General features: G+C 42.8%; 1 protein-coding gene across 1 annotated transcript; it reads right to left on the bottom strand.

Moving 5' to 3' along the window:
• Window positions 1-4,683: 4,683 nt before the first annotated feature.
• Window positions 4,684-21,056, bottom strand: ARL8B (ARF like GTPase 8B). The gene is made up of 7 exons (XM_074914020.1): window positions 20,820-21,056; window positions 10,199-10,279; window positions 9,499-9,572; window positions 8,979-9,072; window positions 8,314-8,381; window positions 8,007-8,077; window positions 4,684-6,654 (listed from the first exon to the last, which is right to left on the bottom strand). The coding sequence occupies exons 1-7, from the start codon at window positions 20,940-20,942 to the stop codon at window positions 6,605-6,607; spliced, it is 561 nt and encodes a 186-aa protein (XP_074770121.1). The 5' UTR covers window positions 20,943-21,056; the 3' UTR covers window positions 4,684-6,604.
• Window positions 21,057-21,481: the final 425 nt, after the last annotated feature.

Below are 21,481 nucleotides of genomic sequence, written 5' to 3'. Positions count from 1 at the left end.
CCGGGCAGAACCGACAGCCCAACCCCGCAAACAGCGAGATGGAAAACAGAGTGATGGGTGCGACCATGGCAGGGAAATGAGGCACAGGAGCAGAGAACAAGCTGCAAGGCAGCTGGAGTTTTCAGAAAGCAGCATAAATAGAAAAGCTGACAAACGCCACTTGCAACTTGGAGATATGAAAGTGAAAATAGAGTGAGGCAGTACTTGGTAAAAACAAAACCCTTCAAGGACAGCCAAAGGAACAGAAAAGTGAGTAAAGAAACTACAGCTGGGGAGGTAAAAAGGAGACATACATCTCTGAGCTACCCCAGAAACCTTGACAGCATCACCAGTAACTGTGGTTGTAAGCGTGACTACTTTGTTGCTAAACTAAGGACTGCTGTTCACTCTAGCATTGCACCCTTTCAGCAAGAAAGGGCGTGATTTGTTACAAAGAATTAATATAAATAATAGTAATATGAAAAATCCCTATGCAGGAAGACTGTTACCATGCATAGACAGACAACCACACAGTAATGATTTGTCTTCAGCCTGTATTTCGTATTTTCTATTTCAGAAGTCAAATCTTGCTCTGTGATTTCCATTCATTGCAACAGAACAGTGGAACGAATAAATAAAATTTTTTAAAAAAGCACAATTCAGCGGTCCATCAAGACTTCTGTATGCAGACTCCTGTTAAAATCCTCTATAGCCTGTTTAAACATAGAAGCCTGAGGTTGCTTTCAGTTCCTTTCCTCAATCTGTGGAAATCACGCATCTTTTTAATGTTTTTCCCCTCATGCACCAGAAATATTATTCACACCAAGGAGATTAATTTCCTGACTCTAAAAAATGAGGAAAATCCCTCATTGCTGAAGAGACTGAAATATCTTTCTACATCCCAAGTTAACACAGCTATACAGAAGCAACTTACCAGTTTACTTCACTAAGACTCTGTGAGAATCAAGTTTAGCTTTAAATTTCACACATCACAACAGTTTTTCTTTCTCTATTCATGTAGTTGCTTTGTTTGTTGAGTAATATTTTTTATGACCTTCTACCCAACAGGTCTTCTCAGAAAGAAACACAAATGAGACCAACAAATGCTTTTAGCATCTAAAGCAAAGCCGTAATCAGAAATGACAGTTTCACAGACTACTCGGAAAGTTGCTCCCCATGGAGCACAAGGCTTACAGTCACTCTCAAGATGATGTAGTTAATGCTCCTACCAGTTTCCACAGAAACCACTCTGCTAACACACAGCACACACTGACCAAGCATCAACCAGGCAACTGCATTCATCTTTGGGGTTTTTTTTAAGACAAAAACATGAAGTTTAGAATTCATTTAGAGTTAGCCTCATTCATATACTGAAGATTACCATTTATGACAGTGTTTAAAACGTAAAGTTTCCTAATTAGGCCAGGAAAGACTTGAATTTACTACCTGAATTTATCTGCCTACATGAAAGTGATGCCAGCTACTCTGTTCACTGTTAGAAGAGTGCTTCAAGGATCCAACCTCTTCACTCTTCCAGGTGATCTAAAGAATTAAATTTTAGCACAGGTATCTTCAGTTTAGCTTGAGTGTGTTTCCCACAACTTGGTAATGAGGACTTCTTACATACTTCTAACAATAACAAAAGCAGCTGTACTACTAGACATGAATATGCAAAAGAAGGGTTTTCAACAACACTTTATTGAAGCACTTCAAAATGATCACAATGATAGATGTTGCCTTTAACAGAATAAAACCTATAATGTCGTAATTAAAAGGCACTAATCCTGGCACAAAGGTCTACTTACCCACCTTCCACTGTGATGGAAATAAAAACATCAAGTATTTTCCTTTTCAAATAGTATGTGCATACCCCCTTTGAGTGCCATTCTGTGTTTGTCATTTAAGTGACATGTAAAAGAAACTCCCCGATGTTTCACCAAGGCATACTGTAATGTTCAGCATCTGTAGTCCTAAAGCAATAGACTACTCATTGAAAGTTTATGATCTAGTGAGACAAATCATTCTACACACACATTTTGGGAATAAAAATCCTGAAGCACAGTCTCAGGCATTCACATATTACCTCTCCTTTAACACGATTCATTGTTTTGCTGTTCGTGTAATCGGCAATGCACCACTCTTGGCAAAATAGCTTCAATAACCTGATTTACAGTCCCTATTTAGAATTCCCACAGCTCTCCAGTCAGGGTCAGTGCAAAAGCAAGCCAGCAGGGAGCAGTGCTGGGGCATGCGGCCGGGAAGAAGCGCGGTTCTTTCACATCCAGTAAACACACAAAGCCACTCATGACATGCATTTTGCACAGCCACAGTAACTATAAAATTAAACCTTAGAAAAGTTAAAAGCTCGATAATCCATCTAAATCATACTTCAAGTTATGATAGATCCCTGCACAACATTCCTATATTAATTTAACCAGAGACTGTTTAAGGCATTTTCTTTGGCCTCCTTTCTTCTACCAGAAAGTAAAGATTATGCAGTTTTTCATGTCAGCATCCAAAAAGGACCATCTCCAACCTGTTTCCATAAAGATACAAAGAGAAAACATGAATCGGTAAGAAACTAGATTGTTAGTTCCACAGATCATGAAACAGCTCCACATTTCTCACGTTGCCAAGTGGTAGGACAGAACTGCTCTGTGCAACTGCTAAGACACTCAACTGTACTCGGGGTGATGGTGAGAATTATACTGCACTGTAACTGCACTTGAAGAAATCACCATCCACACTGAAGTTGACAGGACATTAGCACTCCAAGGAAACCTTTCACACAGCCCAGTGCTGTGGGTGCATGCACAAACATTTCTTCCCAGTCTAGTCTAGAGATACGCTGCTCTGTGATCAGTAAGATGATCACTTGTACTGAACAAAACCAACAAGTATTTAGAGTTGACAGCTATTTTAAAGCATTGAGACATTACACAATACCAGCACATCATGGGGTCATAAAGGTATGACTGGTGTCTAACTACTATGCATATTCATGACTAAGAGTTCTCTCTGGCTCAATATTTGCCTTCTCACAAGACCCAGTTTTCTTAATATGTTAATGGTCAAGGCCTACTGCAGATACATCAGAAGAGAGTTTCAAGACTACAGCTATGGACTTTTAAGTATAATAATTTACTAAATGCATCCCCAAAAGCAACTTTTGTTAAGAGAATGGCAGATTTAATCAGTCTTTTGTTACTGTCCAGGCTCACTGCAGAATCCAAGACAAGTAATCATGAGAGATTAGATTGGCCCAACAGATTTCCAGAAGCAGAACGCAGCTATAGCATCCAAGTTCAGCAGACAACACCACTAATGCTCATCTTGGGTTCCACACCTTTATTAGAACATAAAAGGTTTTAACCTTGGACTTAACTGTGCCAGATGAGTGAGTAGGGTTTTTTTCAGTCCAAGGCTGAAAGGTAGCAACAACAGCCTTACTTCTCTAAAAAACTACACTTCCCTCCTTCAAAATGAAGGTAGTTGGAAAGTTAATCAACCCCTCAAACAGAAATAATGTAAACCTCTGCACTGGATTCAAATAGTCTCCTCAAGGTCTACATTTCTGTTTTGTGAGTAGCTGAAGGCATCTGGAAGAACTGTACAACAGCTGTGAAAACCTAGGTGGAATCATTTTGTGAAGTAATACAAACACACTTTGTAGCGTACACACATCATAGGTGGCCAGTGTAGCTCTCCTTGCTATTTCCGTAGTAAAGTTGAAACTGTTACTTAAATATCACATCAACCAAACAGCTGTTGCCCAAGTTCACACCACAGCTGATTTCAGTGATCAGTACTGGTATCAGACCAACCAGAGTGACAAATCTTACAGCAGTAATACTGTTTTCAGATTTTTGCATCTAGAGGTATTTTGCTTTGAATGTTAACTCCAGGTAGCTTGTTTTATATGCAAGAAGCCCCGTCAGCTGAAGGAATAAGCACATGATCTTTTACTCAACAGTTCATTAGTTGAGTTACGTGTGAATGATACTAACTGACCAGTACCCAGGCCTAAAAACTAACCTGTTACAGCACAGTAAGTCTGAAAACTTACATGGAGGCAGGCCAGGAGTAGAAGACATCCACTTTGTTATCATTACTTGGAAGATGTTAACATACAGTCCTAAAAGTTAATCAGTGATCCAAGATAAATCAATGCAACAAAGCACTTGGGAAGAGCAGTCAGTGTAAATTCAGATTAAAATAATGATGAAGATTTTGTTCAAGACCTCAGACACAGAAAGCCTCACTTTCCAATGAGGTAAGAATTTTATGCTTTAATGGACAGTGAATGATCAGACACTGCTAGATCTGACACCTGTGCTAGAAAAGAAAAGGTTTTACTCTAGGCTTGATGACGAGGAACAAGCTTGTAGACACATGCATTTTTTCTCCTGAAAACAGAGATCCAGAAGGCTGCCCCTACTTAGGACTCTTCAGCTGACCAGTACTTTTCATAAACATCAAATGCACTGAAGTTTGCTGAGACTGACTAGGTAAGCTTCCTCATGCATGCTGAGAAAGCCCCGGGCCTGAAACGTGGTTTTATAAGCATTTCACTCAAGTAGCTGAACCACAGAACATAAAGAACCTCAGGTATTTACCAAGCCTTCTTCCCCCACTGTAATCCTGTGAGAGAGGAGACATCCCATAATGTATCTCCATGAGTTAAGCCACATCAACTCAAGTCAGTCAGTTAAGTGTCAATACAACCCTCAAAACATAAGTTTATTGAATAAAGCTGAAGAGCAGTAAACCAACATATGCATCCACCTAAATAAAAAAATTCACGTATTTACAAAGTTCAGTAATTGTATAAGTTGTTCACATGCAGAGAGTAATGCACAGGTTAACAACTGGTAGTGTTTGGATGCCATAAACGCTGAAAGCAGTGAAGTATATAAACACCAAACACATCAAGTTTAGCTATAGGCCAGTTAACTAAACAGTGACCTGGTCCCCCACAAAGATTCACACATTCTAGTTTAGTTTCCTTATTTTAGGCACAAGCAAGTTTGCTAAATAAAAGTAACTGTAGCAGTTCCTGGTGAACTAGGGACTACAGTAGCAAGTTAATATACCCTCTCCTCTACAGCACCAGAGAATGAATTAATTGAAATCATGCTTCAGAGAACTGAAAGGGGACAAAAAGTTAAAATGCAAGTTCAGACTGAATGCAGGCAGCATGTAGTGTCTGTGCAACAGTGCGATAGTTGGTGCAGAACAGTAAGGCCATGGCAGTCCAAATTAAAACTGGCTTGTCATAACTGATATGGACTAAACAGTGTTCCCAACCAAAGACTTGGATGTAATGCAAACTCTACATTAAGGTGAAGAATCACACACAGTGTGAGGCAACACAAGCAGGTGTACCATGTATTGGCATACACTAGTAAGCTACACTGACATTACTGTATGAACAAACCAGTCTTAACAAGTCTGTCCCTTTAAATATACTGAAGTCATTGAGAAAGTAAAGCTACAAAAACATTACAATCTTTAGTTTATACATACTTCCCCCTATACTGTAGGAGCTAATCAAGAAACAGGATCAATTCATTGGCTCTCTTGTGCTTTGACACAGTAGAACATTTCATCTTGCAACTTACAGACTTTGCACATGGTTACATCAAGAAAGCAGGCAGGTCTAGAGTTGTCACAATAGCCTAGATATTCCATAGCACCAGATGAAACTGTGCCCAGCCATTTCATGAGCAGGAGAGACACTAGACAATTACATAGATATTGTGCTAAAGGTCGACAACTGACTATACAAAAACATCAGTAATTTAGGTGTCATGCAGCTGCTCAGAATGTGTGTTCTGGTTTCAGATAGAGACCACTAGTATCTGTAGATAGAAAAATGTATTTGAACAAAGTCTGATGTTCCTAGCAATTGGTTTTCATGCTGGAATACTCAAATTTTTTTGAAAGCTTGACAGAACAGTCCATTCCCATCCCCCACACAAATGTTAAACAGAAGCAACAAAATTATTTTAAACAGTTGACTCTTTCCTAATTCATCATGAGTTTTCTTTTTCAAGTGACAGGATAATATCTCAGCTGTAGATTAGTGATGCTGATCTATGCCTTGTGCTCCCCTCTGCAAACAGTTTCCAATTCTCTGCTTACATACACACATCACATGCATTTGTGAGATAAATCAGTATCCCACAACTCACGCTTAAATGTTTTCTAACTACTGTATGTGGCATCTTACAGAATCTTAATGCTGTCAAGCATCAGCATCTTCAAGCCACTAAACACTAGAAATAAAACACTTGCTGAAAATCATATAAAAACCTGGCCCTGAAAAACCAGAACAGAGTGTACCATCATAGTTAACATGGTAGAGATTTTTTTTTTTTTAAAAAGCCCCCCCTACAACCCTCCCACCATAGATGGTTGTAAAATAAATATTTGTGCTGACTTTATCATGACAACTCTAGTTGTTTTGTGACAGAATAGGAATACAAGTCTTCAGCAGTGCACATGAGAAATGAACCGTGAAAAGGCAGATTCTTGATACAGGATTTTTGGGTAATATCTCATTATGGAGGGAAGTGGACAATTGAGATTATGGCCAACTGGTACTGGAGATTCCAAGAAGACTTCAGCTTCTTCTAGATTTTGAATGCTGAATAAGCCACTGAAGCGTGATATCTAGAGAGAGAGAGAAGAGAAGTTCCATGTTCAGGTGTCTATCTGTATTTGTACAACCAGCATTGCTTTGGTATGCCAGTGCCCTCAAATACACAACAGGAACATCCAGCCCTTCTCTAGAGGATGGACCAAGACAGATCAACAGAATGATTTTTTTGAATGCTTGCTGTCTGTGTTTTGGTCCTAGAACTGCCCAGCATTCTTTCAGTAACATTTAAAGGAACTGCCCCAGACATCCTGTTCCTCTACATGTCTAGGAAAGAGACATCCCCTAATCTGATACTTTGGGATGGCTTGCATAGTTTTAGATCAACATTGCTCTATTTATCCAGTCTGCTCTCATCAGGGGAGGAGAGGCAAAGTTCATTTTGCCCTACAGTACAAGGCATCAAGCTCCCTCCATGCTTGAGAGAGGGTCTCCTACACAGCTGTGCTGTGAGCCTTGTGCAGGAGATATGACAGAAGGGAGTATCTGCTTCTCCTATCCACCATGTTTGAATCTGTAACTGATGGTAAGGTGACAGGGACTTCTTGGATAAGAAGCCAGAAGAGTTCCATAGGTTGTTCATCCTTCTTGGAAAGAAGTTGAGTCCTTGATACAGAGCAGTTCTGGTATCTTCTATAGCTTGTTCCTGTGACCACCAGGCTGAAGTTTCCCTCATCAGTAAACTCAGGTTAGCCTGCCAAGGAACCAGTGTTAATCTCATGGCAGCCACCAGAAGGCATCAGAAGAAGGATGGCAAGTACTGTGTTTCCATTCAGTTGGGATTACTCAGTTTATTTACAATACTAGTGTCAAGTACTTGGTATTACACAGTACCATGGTTTCTGCTTTTGAACTCCAAAAATTATAAAGCAATTCACATCAGCACCAGAAAAATTTGAGTTTTTGGCTGCACAGAGTAGTGACTAGCATAGGCCACAACATGAACTGCTTTGATAAGACAGCAAAGGAAGATGATTATTTCAAGGGAATGACTGCTGAGGAAAAACTCGCTGCAAGTACTTGCTAGCCTCATAAGTGAAGCAGAGTTGAGAGTATGTGATAGAATTATAAAATCATTGAGGCCAAGCTAATAGGGAGACCAGTCAGCTATTTGCTGCAAACTAACTAAAGAATGGCAGCAGACTTCACAGAAGACTGACATGTTTTGAAAACTACAATCCCTACAACTTTAATACCAGTCAAGCCATCAGGAGTTACACCAAATTTAATCAGTGCATTTACACATTGTTTTCTGATTTGTTACCAGTTTCCTGAAGCCAGGAAGCTTGTGTTTAAGAAGTTACAATCCCCCAATCCATTCTCTGACAGCTCTTCATAATCCTTAGCGTTTTAGGTTAATAGTTACCTATATTATCTTTCTCTTTGCAAGAAATTGAGTAGCAGCAGATTTCTCTGTCCTGAATAGCAGCAAGGTTCCTATGAAAGAGAGAACAATTGAACATACATTTCACTTACAACAAGGACACTTAAACTGAGAATCTAAACTCTTCCCTTCACCTCCTGCACATAACTTGTTTCTGTACAATGTTTCAGCTGCCTCTTGTTGCTGGGTTTTCTACTTAAAAGTGCAAGCTTCTTGATCTAATAACCCTATGTACATGAATTAATTTATTGACTTAAAGTAGCCTTTCTTAGGAAGGTTTAAGACTTACATCTTTTCAATTAGCTGTTTCTCATCCAAAGCATTAGGAAGGTCTCTCTTATTTCCAAGTACTAGAACCTGAAATCCAGAGCAGAAGGAAACAAGTTTTTTTTAAAAAAAACAGAACAAACCAAAACACAACCAAACAAACAACACAAAAAAACAAACTTCAGGAGAGCCTGTTTGACAAGCAGCCTGCACTGGGCTATTAAATCTAACAGAATGAGACATTCGCTACTAAACCAGATCAAGAAGAAAGACTGACCTAATCACAGGGAAAGAAGGAGTACAAATAAACTGTTACCTGCAAAAAGCAAGCATGGGAACACATCAGTTCATAAAACTGAGAAAAATCCTAGTTTACTTCTGTACTGCACTCTTGTTAACCTGCACTATAGTAGACTCTAGAAGAAAACACAAACTCATACTATGGAGTACTCTAAACTACTGTTCCAATTTTATCTTTTTTGTGTGCACTGAACAAGAATAAGATCACTGAAGGATGAGATGAACAATTTGATTTAAGGCACTAGGGGCTGGTATTGTCCATGCTTATACTAACCAGTAAAGTTAGGCCTTACACTTGACTTAAGCATTTAAGCCAGACTTCAGAGTTGCTAAAGTTACACACATTCCTCAAGCAAGTTTGATACCATTTAAAGCAATATTACTTACAGGGATTCCTTGTAACTGTGGCTTATCTAGAAGATTGTGCAGCTCATTTCGAGAAGCTTCTATTTTTTCACGATCTGCAGCATCTACCATGTAGCTTTAAAGAGAATTTAAGGTTAGGTCAGTGAGACTGAACTACTTCAGAAAGAGCAGCGTTTCCTTTACACTGTCAGTTCTGAGTGCATTCAACAAGGCTTTAAACAAAGCTAGGTCTACTGAGTAAAGAATCTGGTTCTTTTTAAAAAACTCTCTAAGATCGGAGTAGATGAAAGATTCTTCCAGTTAGACAGCACTGCCACCCAGTTCAGACAGGAATTAATTAGTACTCCAGAGCAGACACTGATAAGAAAATAACCCTTCTTGAGCCCTGAACTAAAGGGTAAAAAAAGGTCAATGTGGTTGCAGTACAGTTTCAAAATTAAAAACAAGTATTACCGAGCTGAGCATACACTGTTAGAAAGGCTACACGCAGAAGAGAAGCAAATCTGAAGTTAAGTACTAGCTGAAGGAAGTCGACACTTACACAATAGCATTAACTCCTCTGCAATATCGCTCCCACATGCTTCGGAATCGTGGCTGCCCTCCTATATCCCAAATCTTAAGGCAAAGGGAAAAAGACAATTGAGCCACGCACTATGTTTAAACAGGTCACGCAAAGATAAGACAAGAAATCAAAACACAGTTCTTCCTTTCTCCTTAGGCCAGCTGCAAGACCTCTTGCATATTAGAAGAGAAATAATCCCTTGTACAGCTACTCAAAGCTTGCAGACCCAATAGCATAAGATTCAAACTAGAGCATCTTACACTGGATGCAAGAACACACCTGTGTACTAAGTTTACAAACATACAGGAAAGTAAATAAGATATATTGACCTAAAACTGCTTTTGACATAAGCTTTCCCTTAAGTAGTGATGAGCCAAAAAGGAGGATCTCTGGGCCCTTAGCATGCGATAACTCAGATTAAAGCCAGACGGCATCCTCACAAAATTGCTTTAACTAGTCCACGAACCTGGAAACCACACACAGATTCTCATTTAAGAAACCCAATAAATAAATATAAGTGTATTCTTAACCTATTTGTCAGATTTAGCTGAGCCTCTTCAGTTTCCTACATTTGTCCCAATGGTGGAAGTTTGCATGAGCAAACATACAAATTTTAAACTAGAAGCTGAAGAGAGCCTTGCATGGGTTTAAAAAGAGACCGCCAGCAATGGTAACATACCTTTATTGTAACATTACCCTTTGTAACTTTTCTCATGTTGAAGCCCACAGTAGGAATCATGTCTTCACTGAATTGACCTGACTGGAAAAAAAAGAAAGTTAAATTTAGTGCTTCTCTGAAAGCATTGTAAAATATCATAAGCTTTTTCTAACCATTTGCCTTCCAACTGAAGGCTTTATAGCCAAGAAGTCATAGATATTATACTCATGTGTACTGAAGCCTGTAAGAAGTCAGTCAAGTCATTTCTTACAAGCACTTTAATTTTTCAAGCCTTGAGGCAGTCTGGGGAGCAAAGTTACTTGGGGAGAACAGCTTTGCATAGCTTAACAGATGGACAGTCAGGGCAAGTGCAGGAAAGAGCCATTCACCTACTCATGCTGGACCCAAGTTCTGTACACCAGGATCTCCTAGTTACCTGGAAGCTAGAAATATCCAGAAGTTTTTCCTCTGATGCAAGGTACTCTATGGACAACATTTACAGCAATAAATCACTCTTGTGGAGAAAGCCTCCAACCCACAGGTATGAGTTAACTCCCTGAGGAGCTTTAAAAGGCTGGAAAGTGGAAGGACCTGACAGGTCTGCTTCCTGTTAGGCTACACAGCATCCAACTTGTTCAGCAGAAGCAATCAAAATGCAACTGGAGAGTATTTCAGCCCATTTCCACCAGAAATTCAGCATCACTTTAAGCTCTGACAACTGCTGCGAAACAGTGTTGTATTAGAGAGGTTCTCTAGTGGCACATGTTTTACTATCTGTTACACATTTATCTGCAACAGCTTGGAAGCCGAGTTCACAGCTATCTCCTGTAGCTAACCCAGGAGCCATAACAACCATTATCAACAGTAGTACAGATTTCTCCCATGCTCCCTTGGCTATTTGGCAGAAGGTGAATCTCAGCCATGGTGGTCATTATGCATCTCACTACATCCATTATGTGTAATAGAACCAGACAGTCAACCCGATTTGGAGAAAAAAGGTCGATTCAAATGTATTCTGTTGTTTAATTAGGGTTTGATATCACAGCAGCGGAAAGTGTTTCTCTCCCCTGATGTTGCACAGAGAAGCTAGCCCAAGTTAAAAGCCCTTTAGGATCTATGAAGCAGAAATCACATCACCTTACAGAGTTCAGGCCCAACTGCTGCTTACAAGATGGAAGTAGTAACTAGTCTGACTGGACATGCTTTGAGTAGATATTACTCAGTTTCTAACCAAACAATCAGCTTGTAATACCAATGCTTTGTCATTCACTTCTACACCTAACAGCCCACACTTTCTTTAGCTTGTTCTCCCTGCCTTGGCTCCGAAAAATCTCTCTGATCTTCTGCTAGCAAACCAAAGCTGCAAGCTTCACACAATACAGACTCTAATATAATGCTGATAAACACTGGAAGTCAACTGAAAACCTACAGACAACATGGCAGTCTCATTTGGGCTTATCTGGCCAAGTCCTTCAGTTAAATGACACATTGATCTTGCTGTTGACCTCGAAACCAGGAATACATCCAGAGTTTGGATTTGAAGCCAGCAATCCCCTGAACAGGTGGTGATTTCACATTTAAGATCTGCTTTCCAGGTGCATGACTAGACAGACTAACAGTGTTCTAAAAGGAGAAAAAAACCCCCAAAACACTAAGTCCTTAATCCAAGGAATGCAACAGCAAAAGCAGCAACAACCCGAGAAATGGACAGCTTAAACCTCATTAGGCAGGTGTTCTGCATTCTTGTTTGAAAGAAGTTTCAACTGTTTAAGCTACAGAGAAGACCAGGTATCAATCTCATGCAGCACTGCTTCAGAAACTGCTCTCACCTTTCTGCTAAGTTAGCAAGGTGGGTGCACAACCTGAATGCCTGCTCGTTAGCTTCCCCACTCCTGCCCTGAAAGCCCCATATATGAGTTGTTTCAGCCAGTTCGATTATGTGTAGCTCAGCAGCAGATGGCTACCCATGCCTCCCACCTCTGAAGGCTGAGTTCAGTTCAAAAAGCACCCACTGCCAATCTTGCCTTTGAAGGGTCAGCAGCTTGCCATGGTTGCTCAAGAACCACTGCATTCCTGCCTCTAGTCACACCCTACACCCACATCTTCTAACCAAACACCTCCCAAACCCTCCCTGAACCTCCATCTCTGTGTACTTCAGATTACCCCATATGCTGTCAGCTATTCCCACTCAGATACTTCCAGATTCTTCACTCAAGAGCTGTTCCTATCAATAGTTCATTCTCACCGTTCTTTCAGGATATATATTCCTTTATATTGGAGGAGCACCTCATTTGCCACATGTTTAATGTAATGTTGATGAAATTACCATAATCCACCACAAGGAAGCTTTTACAGAACATTCAGAAAAGCTGCTGCACCTTATTACCACTTTCCAAGTACTCCCTACCCACACTACGCATCCAGGTGGAATAAAAACTTGTTCTGACTTGCTTAAAAACTAATCTACAGTCACTCACTCACAACCTGAGTTTCGGCTTTCTGCACTCTGCTTTGCAGGCGAGACAGGCCAGTGCTATCTGAACTGTCAGAACCAGAAGGAAAGGGTAGCAGGTGTTTTCACTGAGCTGCCTCCAAACCACAAGCATGCCTTTCCTCTCTACTGGAAGTTTGAAGGTTGGGGAACCTGAGGCAAGATGGACACTTTATAGCTTTGAGGGGCACTCCTGACTGCAGGTTTTGAGCATACTGATCTACTCAGATCTTCGTTTGAAAGCCCTTACTCTAACATGTGTGAGTGTTCCTCTGTTCACAGTTAGCATACCTAAAGAAAGCTACTGGCAGTCACCTTATCTTTTAACACAGGTCAAAAAACAGTTAAAATGATTGTAATGATTTTGCTAGCAGGTAGTAATCTTCTTTGATAGGTTCTGCTATTGTATCCAACTGTCTTGGCCCAGAAAAGGTTCCTAAACCCAGAATTTAGAGGGCTTCTGTTTACTACCTCTACAGAGGAAAAAGGGAATTCAGGTGCATCTTATTCATATGCAAAAGCTACTTGAACAGCAGAACAAGAAGAATATGCTTTTATTAATAGGCAGTTCTGTTTGAATGAGACTTCCCTTTGTCCCCCTAGAGCAGATTACTCAGCCCTATCACTGTTCACAATACAATGCTTTCACATTCTAAAATAGGCATCAGCTTTAAAACAAGTTTGATAAGCACAGAAATAATTTCAATCCCTGATCTGAAAGCACTCGGCTGTTGTCATAAACAGCAGCATTGCTCAAACACTCATCAAGGACAGCAAGAGTAGTTGCTTACAAATCTAGCAACAGCATCTCTTTTCAGCACTTGTGAATATTGCAACAGGCAGACACTTTACTTCATCCAGGACTCCTGGAAGATCAGCCTTATGCACTAGAAATGATTAAGAATTAAGTCATTAGCTTAATGGGTCATACAGACCATACAGCATCAATATAAACTGTGCACTGAAGGTCACAAAAAAACTCCAGACCCTGTGCAAAAGACAAGACAGGGAGACTAAACAGAGTAAATTTCAGAGATCACATGCAGAAAGAACCTGCAGGACTGGTCTTTAAGCCTCCCAGTTTAAGAGATGCCCCCTTTTCAAACTCCTAGAGAACCCAAGCACGTGATTTTAGCGCAAAATGAACTCTCTTACCTGCCTGAGGACTTACATTGGATAAAGGTTATTCAGAGGAGTAAAACTGCTTCCAAGCTGAACTAAGCCCCTGCACTGTATTCCAGTACAGAGCTGACACGTGCCTGCATGAATGGGTTTGGGTTGAGCCCATTTTGTCTCTAGCATTAGCACTAACTCTTGCACAGACTGTAGCATTTACAAATTGCACTCTCCATCGCGCTGCCAGATCCAAGCGGGGCCCACCTGTTACACACCAGCTAACACCAGCTTTGGTGTGAGCTCTGAAACACCACCACACATGCCAAAGCACAGCCATGTTCACAAGCACCGCTTTTTACCTGTAACTCTGGCAGACAGCCTCTCTGGGTCTGCACCCACTCCCACTGTCAGGCTGGGGGCAGCTTCACCAGCCGGCACCCCCAAGTCTTGCCTCAGGAACGAGCCAGCAGCATGTCAGCTACAGGTACAGTTCATTTCCCAGAGGGCAGGATCAGAAGGCTTCAGACAAGCATTTAAACCTACTATCACCTAACTCCCATCAGTGTACAAAGGATGCAGGTTTAGTCTTTTTTTAATACTTAGTTAATATTAAAACAAGCTGCTCACTAAAACTACCACTTCCAGACGTCTTGAGTCAAAAAAACCCAAAACAAACCACACTCTGGCTGTTTCATCTGCCTCTCCGTAGCCATAAGCTAAAGCCAGAAGACTGCCAAATTCCAGGGAGTTATGCTTCCAGGACTGTCAGCACCAAGCCATAAGCAGCTTGATCAAGGGTTTGAGTGTAAGACTGGAATTCCTGCCTCCTCTATCTTCCTTAAAAATTCATTTCAATACATTAAAGGAACCACTAAAGGCAACTCAAACTGCAGCAGTAGAACCGGTGTTCCCTCTTCTTTCTTTCCAGTTAGAGTGGTAGCTCTCTCCTGCTGGCACTGAAAAGCAACTGCCTACAACAGTCCAGCCACATGGTCCTCAACCACCAGTTCACAGCTACCAGATTTTGATTCCACGGCCTGCACAGGGAGATTCTTCATATCAGCAAAAAAGATCAGAGCAGCCTTTAGCTCACATCTTATAAAGCTAACATGATTCATTACTGTCAGAGGGCAAATTTCTTCATATAGTCTTTGTTACTACAAATTTTTATTTTTTTATTTTTTTTAAATCTTTACTCATAATACTTTTCATCCACCTAGAAGAGATCACGAACAAGCTTAGCCAACTAGGAGACAACATCCCCGGAGTACGGATTCTGGCCACAACATTCAAATCCACCTGAACCAGAATACTACCTTAAGCCCTGCTGTTCATCCCTAAATTTCTTTCTTTTCACACTAAGAAAAATGCTGCAAGTCTCAGAAATATCTCCTTTAAAAAAACCCCAAAACCCAAAAAAACCCACCAGAGACATTTTAGCACTATATAAAGCTACCCCTACACTATGCCTCCTCTGCAAAATTCATAGCCTCAACCAAGAAGTGCATCATATTTGGACAAATCACCTCTCTAGTTTCTGTAGTCTAGCTTTTTTCTTGAAATACTTCAGTTTTTCAGCTACTTGTGATCACATTCATAAGCTTGAACTCTACTTTCAAAGCTTCGATCCTTGTGATCTGACAGTCCCTTGAAAGGCTTCACCACAGCACTTCTATGAATGGTTGCTGCAGAAATCAAAACAGCAGTATCCGACAAGAAAATGCATTTTTATTTCTCCAACCCTGACTTCAATGGAATTCAAAAGGACATGGACTGCTTACCATGCAACTACCACACAGCAGTGAAACAAGACCTAAAAAGGCATATTTCTATCTAGAAGTCAGTCACATAAGAGCTTAGAACATTTCATGCTTCTCATAGTCACACAGAATCACTAAGTTTGGAAAAGACCCGTGGGATCATCGAGTCCAACCATCAGCCCTACTCTACAAAGTTCTCTTCTACACCATATCCCACAACACCACATCCAAACGACCCTTAAACACATCCAGGGATGGTGACTCCACCTCCCTGGGCAGCCTATTCCACTGTCTGACCACTCTTCCTGTGAAAAATTTTTTCCTAATGTCCAGTCTAAACATCCCCTGTTGTAGTTTAAAGCCATTCCCTCCTGTTCAGTCACTAATCCCCTGTGAGAAGAGACCAGCACCAACCTCTCTACAATGTCCTTTCAGGTAGTTGTAGAGAGTGATGAGGTCTCTCCTTAGCCTTCTCTTCCTCAAACTAAACAAACTAAACAGTCCCAGCTCCTTCAATTGCTCCTCACAGGATTTATTCTCCAGGCCCTTCACCACCTTCGTTGCCCTCCTCTGCACTCACTCCAGCACCTGGATATCTCTCTCATATTGAGGTGCCCAAAACTGGACACAATACTCAAGGTGTGGTCTCATCAGTGCAGAGTACAGGGGGACTATCACCTCCCTACTTATGCTGGTCACACTATTTCTAATGCAAGCCAGGATGCGTTGGCCTTCTCGGCCACCTGGGCACACTGCTGGCTCATGTTCAGCTGCTTGTCAGTTAGAACCCCCAGATCCTTTTCTTCCAGACAGCTCCAGCCACACCTCCCCAGGCCTGTAGCCATGCAGGGGGTTGCTGTAGCCCAAGTGCAGGACCTGGCACTTGGCCTTGTTGAAGCTCATCCCATTAAGGTTAGCTCACTGACCCAATCTATCCAAGTCTCTGTGTAGAGCCTCTCTGTCCTCATGCAGATCAACACTCCTGCTTAACTTGCTGTCATCTGCAAATTTACTGATGATACACTCTCTGTCCGTACCAAGATCATCAATAAAGATGTTAAACGGAAATGGTCCCAACACTAAACCCTAGGAACACCACTTGTGACCAGCCACCAGCTGGATTTAACTCCATTGACCACCACTCCCTGGGACCATCCACCCAGTGCTTGACCTAGCAGACCATTCACTCATTCAAGCCAATGTGCAGCCAGTTCTTCTATGAGAATTCTACGGGGAGAACATTTATGGGGAGTCACAAAAGCATCTTTCACCAGGTCTTACCACTTAAAGCTCTAGCTCTTCCACTGCCTAAAGAGTGCTATACAGGACCTTAAGACCACAATGGAAAAAACAGATTCTGATTTCAGTCACCTGTTTCAGACCATCTAGGGTAGAGCAAGCAAGACCTGAAAAAGAGTATTAGCTGGAGTATGAGTCACCTCATATTAGCTGTATTACCTAATAAAGTGAGGCAATCCATTTCAAGAGATTTCTGTGATTAAGAAACACTTCACTTAAAAAAATGTATCAACCTTTTCTCACTTAACTACTATGTGTATGAAGTGACAATGTACGCTATTTATGACCTACCTAGATGTTTCAGAAAGCACTAAAGCAGCAGCAAAGCTCTTTTAGAGAAATCTTTCCACACTTCTCCAGTGTGATTTCCTTAAGTGAAAGTTACTTATAGTAGTTATGGGGACAGAAGGAAGTCACAGCTTCCAACCAGCCAAAGGACTCTTTTGTTGAGAAGCACTTCAAAAATGGCCTCTCTCTAGAAACCAAGGCCTCATTCAAAGGCTTGTGAGATATTCCAAAGTTAAAATCCAAACCACACTAATTCAGGCTTTGACACAAATCCTAAAAAGGGATCTTATTCATCCTATCACCACAAAAAGAACAGGCTGAGTTTAGTTCTTAATCCTGACAACTGTCTCAGGAGTGTCTGACTTCCTCCCACTGCTGCAGTTCTCCCCTGCCGGCTGATTATCAGGCTATCGAGCTGCAGTGTTCCAATGCCAAATGCCTGGATCAAGGACCAATCCACCAGGCTCAAGCAAGACTTTGCAATAGGAAACACCACTCTTTCATGGAGTACTTTTTGGAAACTGAACAAGTGTCCCATTATTCACCAGCACACACTGCCCGCAGCCTGGGAGCGGAGTCAGTTTACTTGAGTCATGTTTCAGTTGTGTCACGTGGCTGTGGAGCTCAGTTGCCTCTCAAACCTCCCCACACCAGCATGGCTGGGACTCACAGCTTTGACAGCAAGTCTGATGAAAGCCTATTAACAGACACTAGCTGCAGAGATGCAAACAACAGAAGACACCGCAGACTCCAGCAAATAATGATCATTTCAAGCCCTCAGATAATCAGCTAACAATTCAAGATGCACTACCAGGATGACATGCAGTTTCTCCAAGAGCCATGGCCATCGACATGATGGAAATTAGGACCAGGAAGAAATGATGTCCTCCCTTGTGAGCAAGTTTACTCACGCATACGGAAAACTTATGCTTAATATCTAATTAGAGACAGTGACTAATACAGAGCCTTAGCAAAGCAGAAGCTGCATTAGTTGTATCCAGCTATAACTAGATTTCACTACTAAGGTTGGGTTTTAAACCTTCTAGTGAAACTTAAGTTTGTTCTGATTAAAAGCGAAGTGCTTGTTTACACTGGAGGAATAAATATGGTCCAAACCAGCTAGCAACCTAAAAAAGGATTATTCTAGAATTGGACTGTCTGCCTTTTGCGGCCTTTCCACTTCAGCAGCAGTCAGGCATTGTATTAAGACTCCTGTGTAATTGGCTTGAGTTTTTCCTCTAGTTACATATGCCTGATTTGATTGGCATAGGTTACATCAGAGATTTATATTAGGTTAAACTCACTGTTGTCAAAGAGACTGGTAACAGCCCTTTGTTAGGCAGAATGCAACCTTATAAACCACACCAAACTCCTGGTATGTAATCCAGCTTTTAGAGCTATTCCATAGGACTAGCATCTTGCTGTGTCATTCCTTTCATTTTAGTTTTATGGAATCCCAATGCTTGACAGCTACATCCATCCAAACCATTAACTGGCCTGCTGAGAGCAGTTATTCTTTTCCAGCACTCATTTCCAAATGCATACTCTGAATTAAAGTCAGTCAATGAAGCAACTAACAAGTTAGCTCTTCATGCCATGGACAGCACTACTCCTGCTGCAAAAAGCAATATTGTGCTGATAACTGAAGCTCATGCTATTATTTTTTTAAAATCAGTAGCAAAAACCTGAGCAAGTCCACTCACCCTGCTTTTTGTAAAGAGTTACTAGATTCCCTAATTAAAAACTTCAGAAATGTGACTTGCTACTTCCAAACCTGAAACAGCTAACTAGGCTGTGTCGTTATGCATAACTTCCTTATTTCACTCAGTTTTGCAAGACTATTTGAATGACACTTACTCAGATAAATGTCTGGGTGTGATCCTAATGTGTGGTTGAAACCTCGCAAGGTTCAAGCCCTGGCAAAGAAAGCTTTGCTTAGGAGTACTTCCACCATTTGAGACAACTTAGATGGACTAAACTGACAACCAACTACTACAACAATTCTGTACTACTCCGTATTTCTGCAGCAGTTTCACAGGTAACTCCCTGAAGGAGATGTGCTGCTGGTAGTGTACAGACAGAAGAGAAAAGCAGTACTTTGTCAAGTGAAATCACCATCCAGAACTCCAAAAGACAAAATAAACCTGCAAAGTAACCTCAGTGCCCAAAGCTGCATGAACACACCAATCAGTATCAGCTCAGCAGCCACAGATTGAGGTTGCTCAACAATTTCAGAGTTCCATTTTTAGAAATTCAAACCCAGAGATAGTGACAGCCACCACTGTGTGTGAAAGAAAAGGCCTCTGGCATTCTCAGGTTAGGCCAGCAACTTTCACCTAACATAACTAGACAGAAGACGAGTTACCTTTTATGACAGCAGAGCCATGTCACATAATTATGGTGAAGACCACTGAGTGCTAATATCCTCAGTTACACAAGAACTTGGTTACGTTTTGGCAGTGTAACAGTGTAGTAGCATAACAAGGATTATGTATAACTGCAAGAGAATGAGAGTTCTTCTCCTATCCAGTAACTCAGTCAACTGACACTTAAAATAAATACTTTCCTAAAAAACCAAAGTAATATTAAGGAGACAGCCTCAAAAAAAAAAAAAAAAAAGGCTGAAGGTCTGCTCAATCTACAGCTGAAGATATCAGCTTGCTCATTCTAGGTTCACTGTACTCAATCAGTCATGCTCCCTGCAAAACCAAAAGGTACCCTGGTTTCCCGCTTCAGTCTCCCTGCAAGGGCTTCTGAACTCCAGCTTGTCTCTGGAGTGTTTTCTGTCACATGCATCCACAGAACAGGACACTGACAAAGTCAAATAAACCATTTAAGTAAGTAACTCTTTATCTTGTTCAGCAATGGAAAAGCTTCATGCAGGAGGATTCCCACACCCTTCCTTCATCTGCTTCAGGCAGATCATCAGATAAGTAGGCCCAAGTTCAGCAGTCTGCTGCTGTTAGGCTTGGAAGTTGTACTTCTTAGTGCATACCTTAAGAGAAAGTAGATTATTTGATACAGGTCTTAGTAATCAACATAAGCAAAAAACTGAAGATAAGAACCATGAGTGAGAAACATTTAAATCATTTATTGAGGACCACTGAAAGAAAAAGTCAAATGGAAGAAAGTAGCTGCAGACACATTATGCTATCTTCATATTATGCTAACACAAGCCCAGCCGTACTAATGCGCTGACTGAAACAAGCCCTCAGAGCACGCCGTGGAGCGGTGCTCTGATACGGCTATCAGTGTTTTCAGGGGCCCATTAGCACACAAAGGTTTCTGGAGGCAGAGCATGCTATCAAGGCTCGATACGGCTGGCTCAGCCACCTCTCCTACGAGCCTACCCAGCAAGGGCAGACACGCCTGCTCCCCATCCCAGGCAGCCCCGCGGAACAGCTTCATCCCCGCAGTCCTGCTCAACATACGACGCGTAAGGGACAAGACCGTGTACCGGGGGGGAGCCCAGGCAGGCGCCAGCCGCAGGCTGCTGACAGCCAGGCCGAGCACCAGGCCGCTCCGGGCCCGGCCCGGCCGCTGCTTCGGCTCCAGCCCCCTCCTGCCGGGCCCGCACAGGCCGCGCCGCCCCGCCGGCACCGCTGAGGCCACCAAGGCCCCGCGGCTTCCCCCCCACCTCCGCCAGGCCCCGCCGCGGCCTGCCCCCGGCCCGGCGCGGCCCGCTCACCGCGATGACGTTGACGAAGGTGGTCTTGCCCGAGTACTGCAGCCCCACCAGGGTGAGCTCCATCTCCTCCTTCCAGAAGAGCGAGCGGAACCAGTCCAGCAGCCGGGAGAGCAGCGCCAGCATGATGGCGGCGGCGGCGGGCGGGCCGGGGGCACTGGCAGGCTCAGCCCGGGGACAGGCTCCGGCGGCGGCGGCGGCTGTCGGACACCCGCGCGCTCCCACACGGCCCGGCTCGCCCCCGCGCCGCGGTCATATGACCCGCGCGGCGCACCAAGAGAGGCCGCGCCAGCGCCCTGCGCCCTGCGCCGCGCCGCAGCGCCCCCTGCCGGCAGCCGCCCGCGCCGCGCCCGGGGAGGACCGGCGGCGGCGGGGGGCGGGGAGGAGGCGGGGCCGCGCCGCGCGGGGCGGGGCGGGGCGGGGCGGCTGCCGGCAGCCCGCGGGCTCCGCCATCTTGGGTGGGTGACGGGTGTCGGCTCGCACCGCCTCCCCCTCGCCGTCTTGGGCAAGTGAGCGTCCTGGCCCCTCAGGGCTGCCTGGGCGCCAAGCCGCAGCCGTGTCGGACACCCCAACTCTGCAGCCCACTTCTCTGGCTCCCATCCCCATCCGCCTCCTCCACATGGTCCCACGGAGGTGCCCCAGCCACCTGCCAGGGCCCTCAGAGC

Source organism: Athene noctua, chromosome 10 (assembly GCF_965140245.1).
Source record: "Athene noctua chromosome 10, bAthNoc1.hap1.1, whole genome shotgun sequence".
Classification (NCBI taxonomy): domain Eukaryota; kingdom Metazoa; phylum Chordata; class Aves; order Strigiformes; family Strigidae; genus Athene; species Athene noctua.
Note: the sequence above shows the minus strand (reverse complement) of the source record. Positions and strands in the feature narration are given on the sequence as shown.

What these genes read in the sequence shown, in the direction of transcription:
- ARL8B (XM_074914020.1), bottom strand. Translation starts at nt 20,942, where the DNA reads ATGCTGGCGCTGCTCTCCCGGCTGCTGGACTGGTTCCGCTCGCTCTTC. An exon ending in CCTTCGTCAACGTCATCGCG is followed by an intron (nt 10,280 to 20,819) that starts GTGAGCGGGCCG and finishes TTTTTTTTCCAG; the next exon opens with TCAGGTCAATTCAGTGAAGA. An exon ending in CACAGTTACAAGGAATCCCT is followed by an intron (nt 8,382 to 8,978) that starts GTAAGTAATATT and finishes TCTGGATTTCAG; the next exon opens with GTTCTAGTACTTGGAAATAA.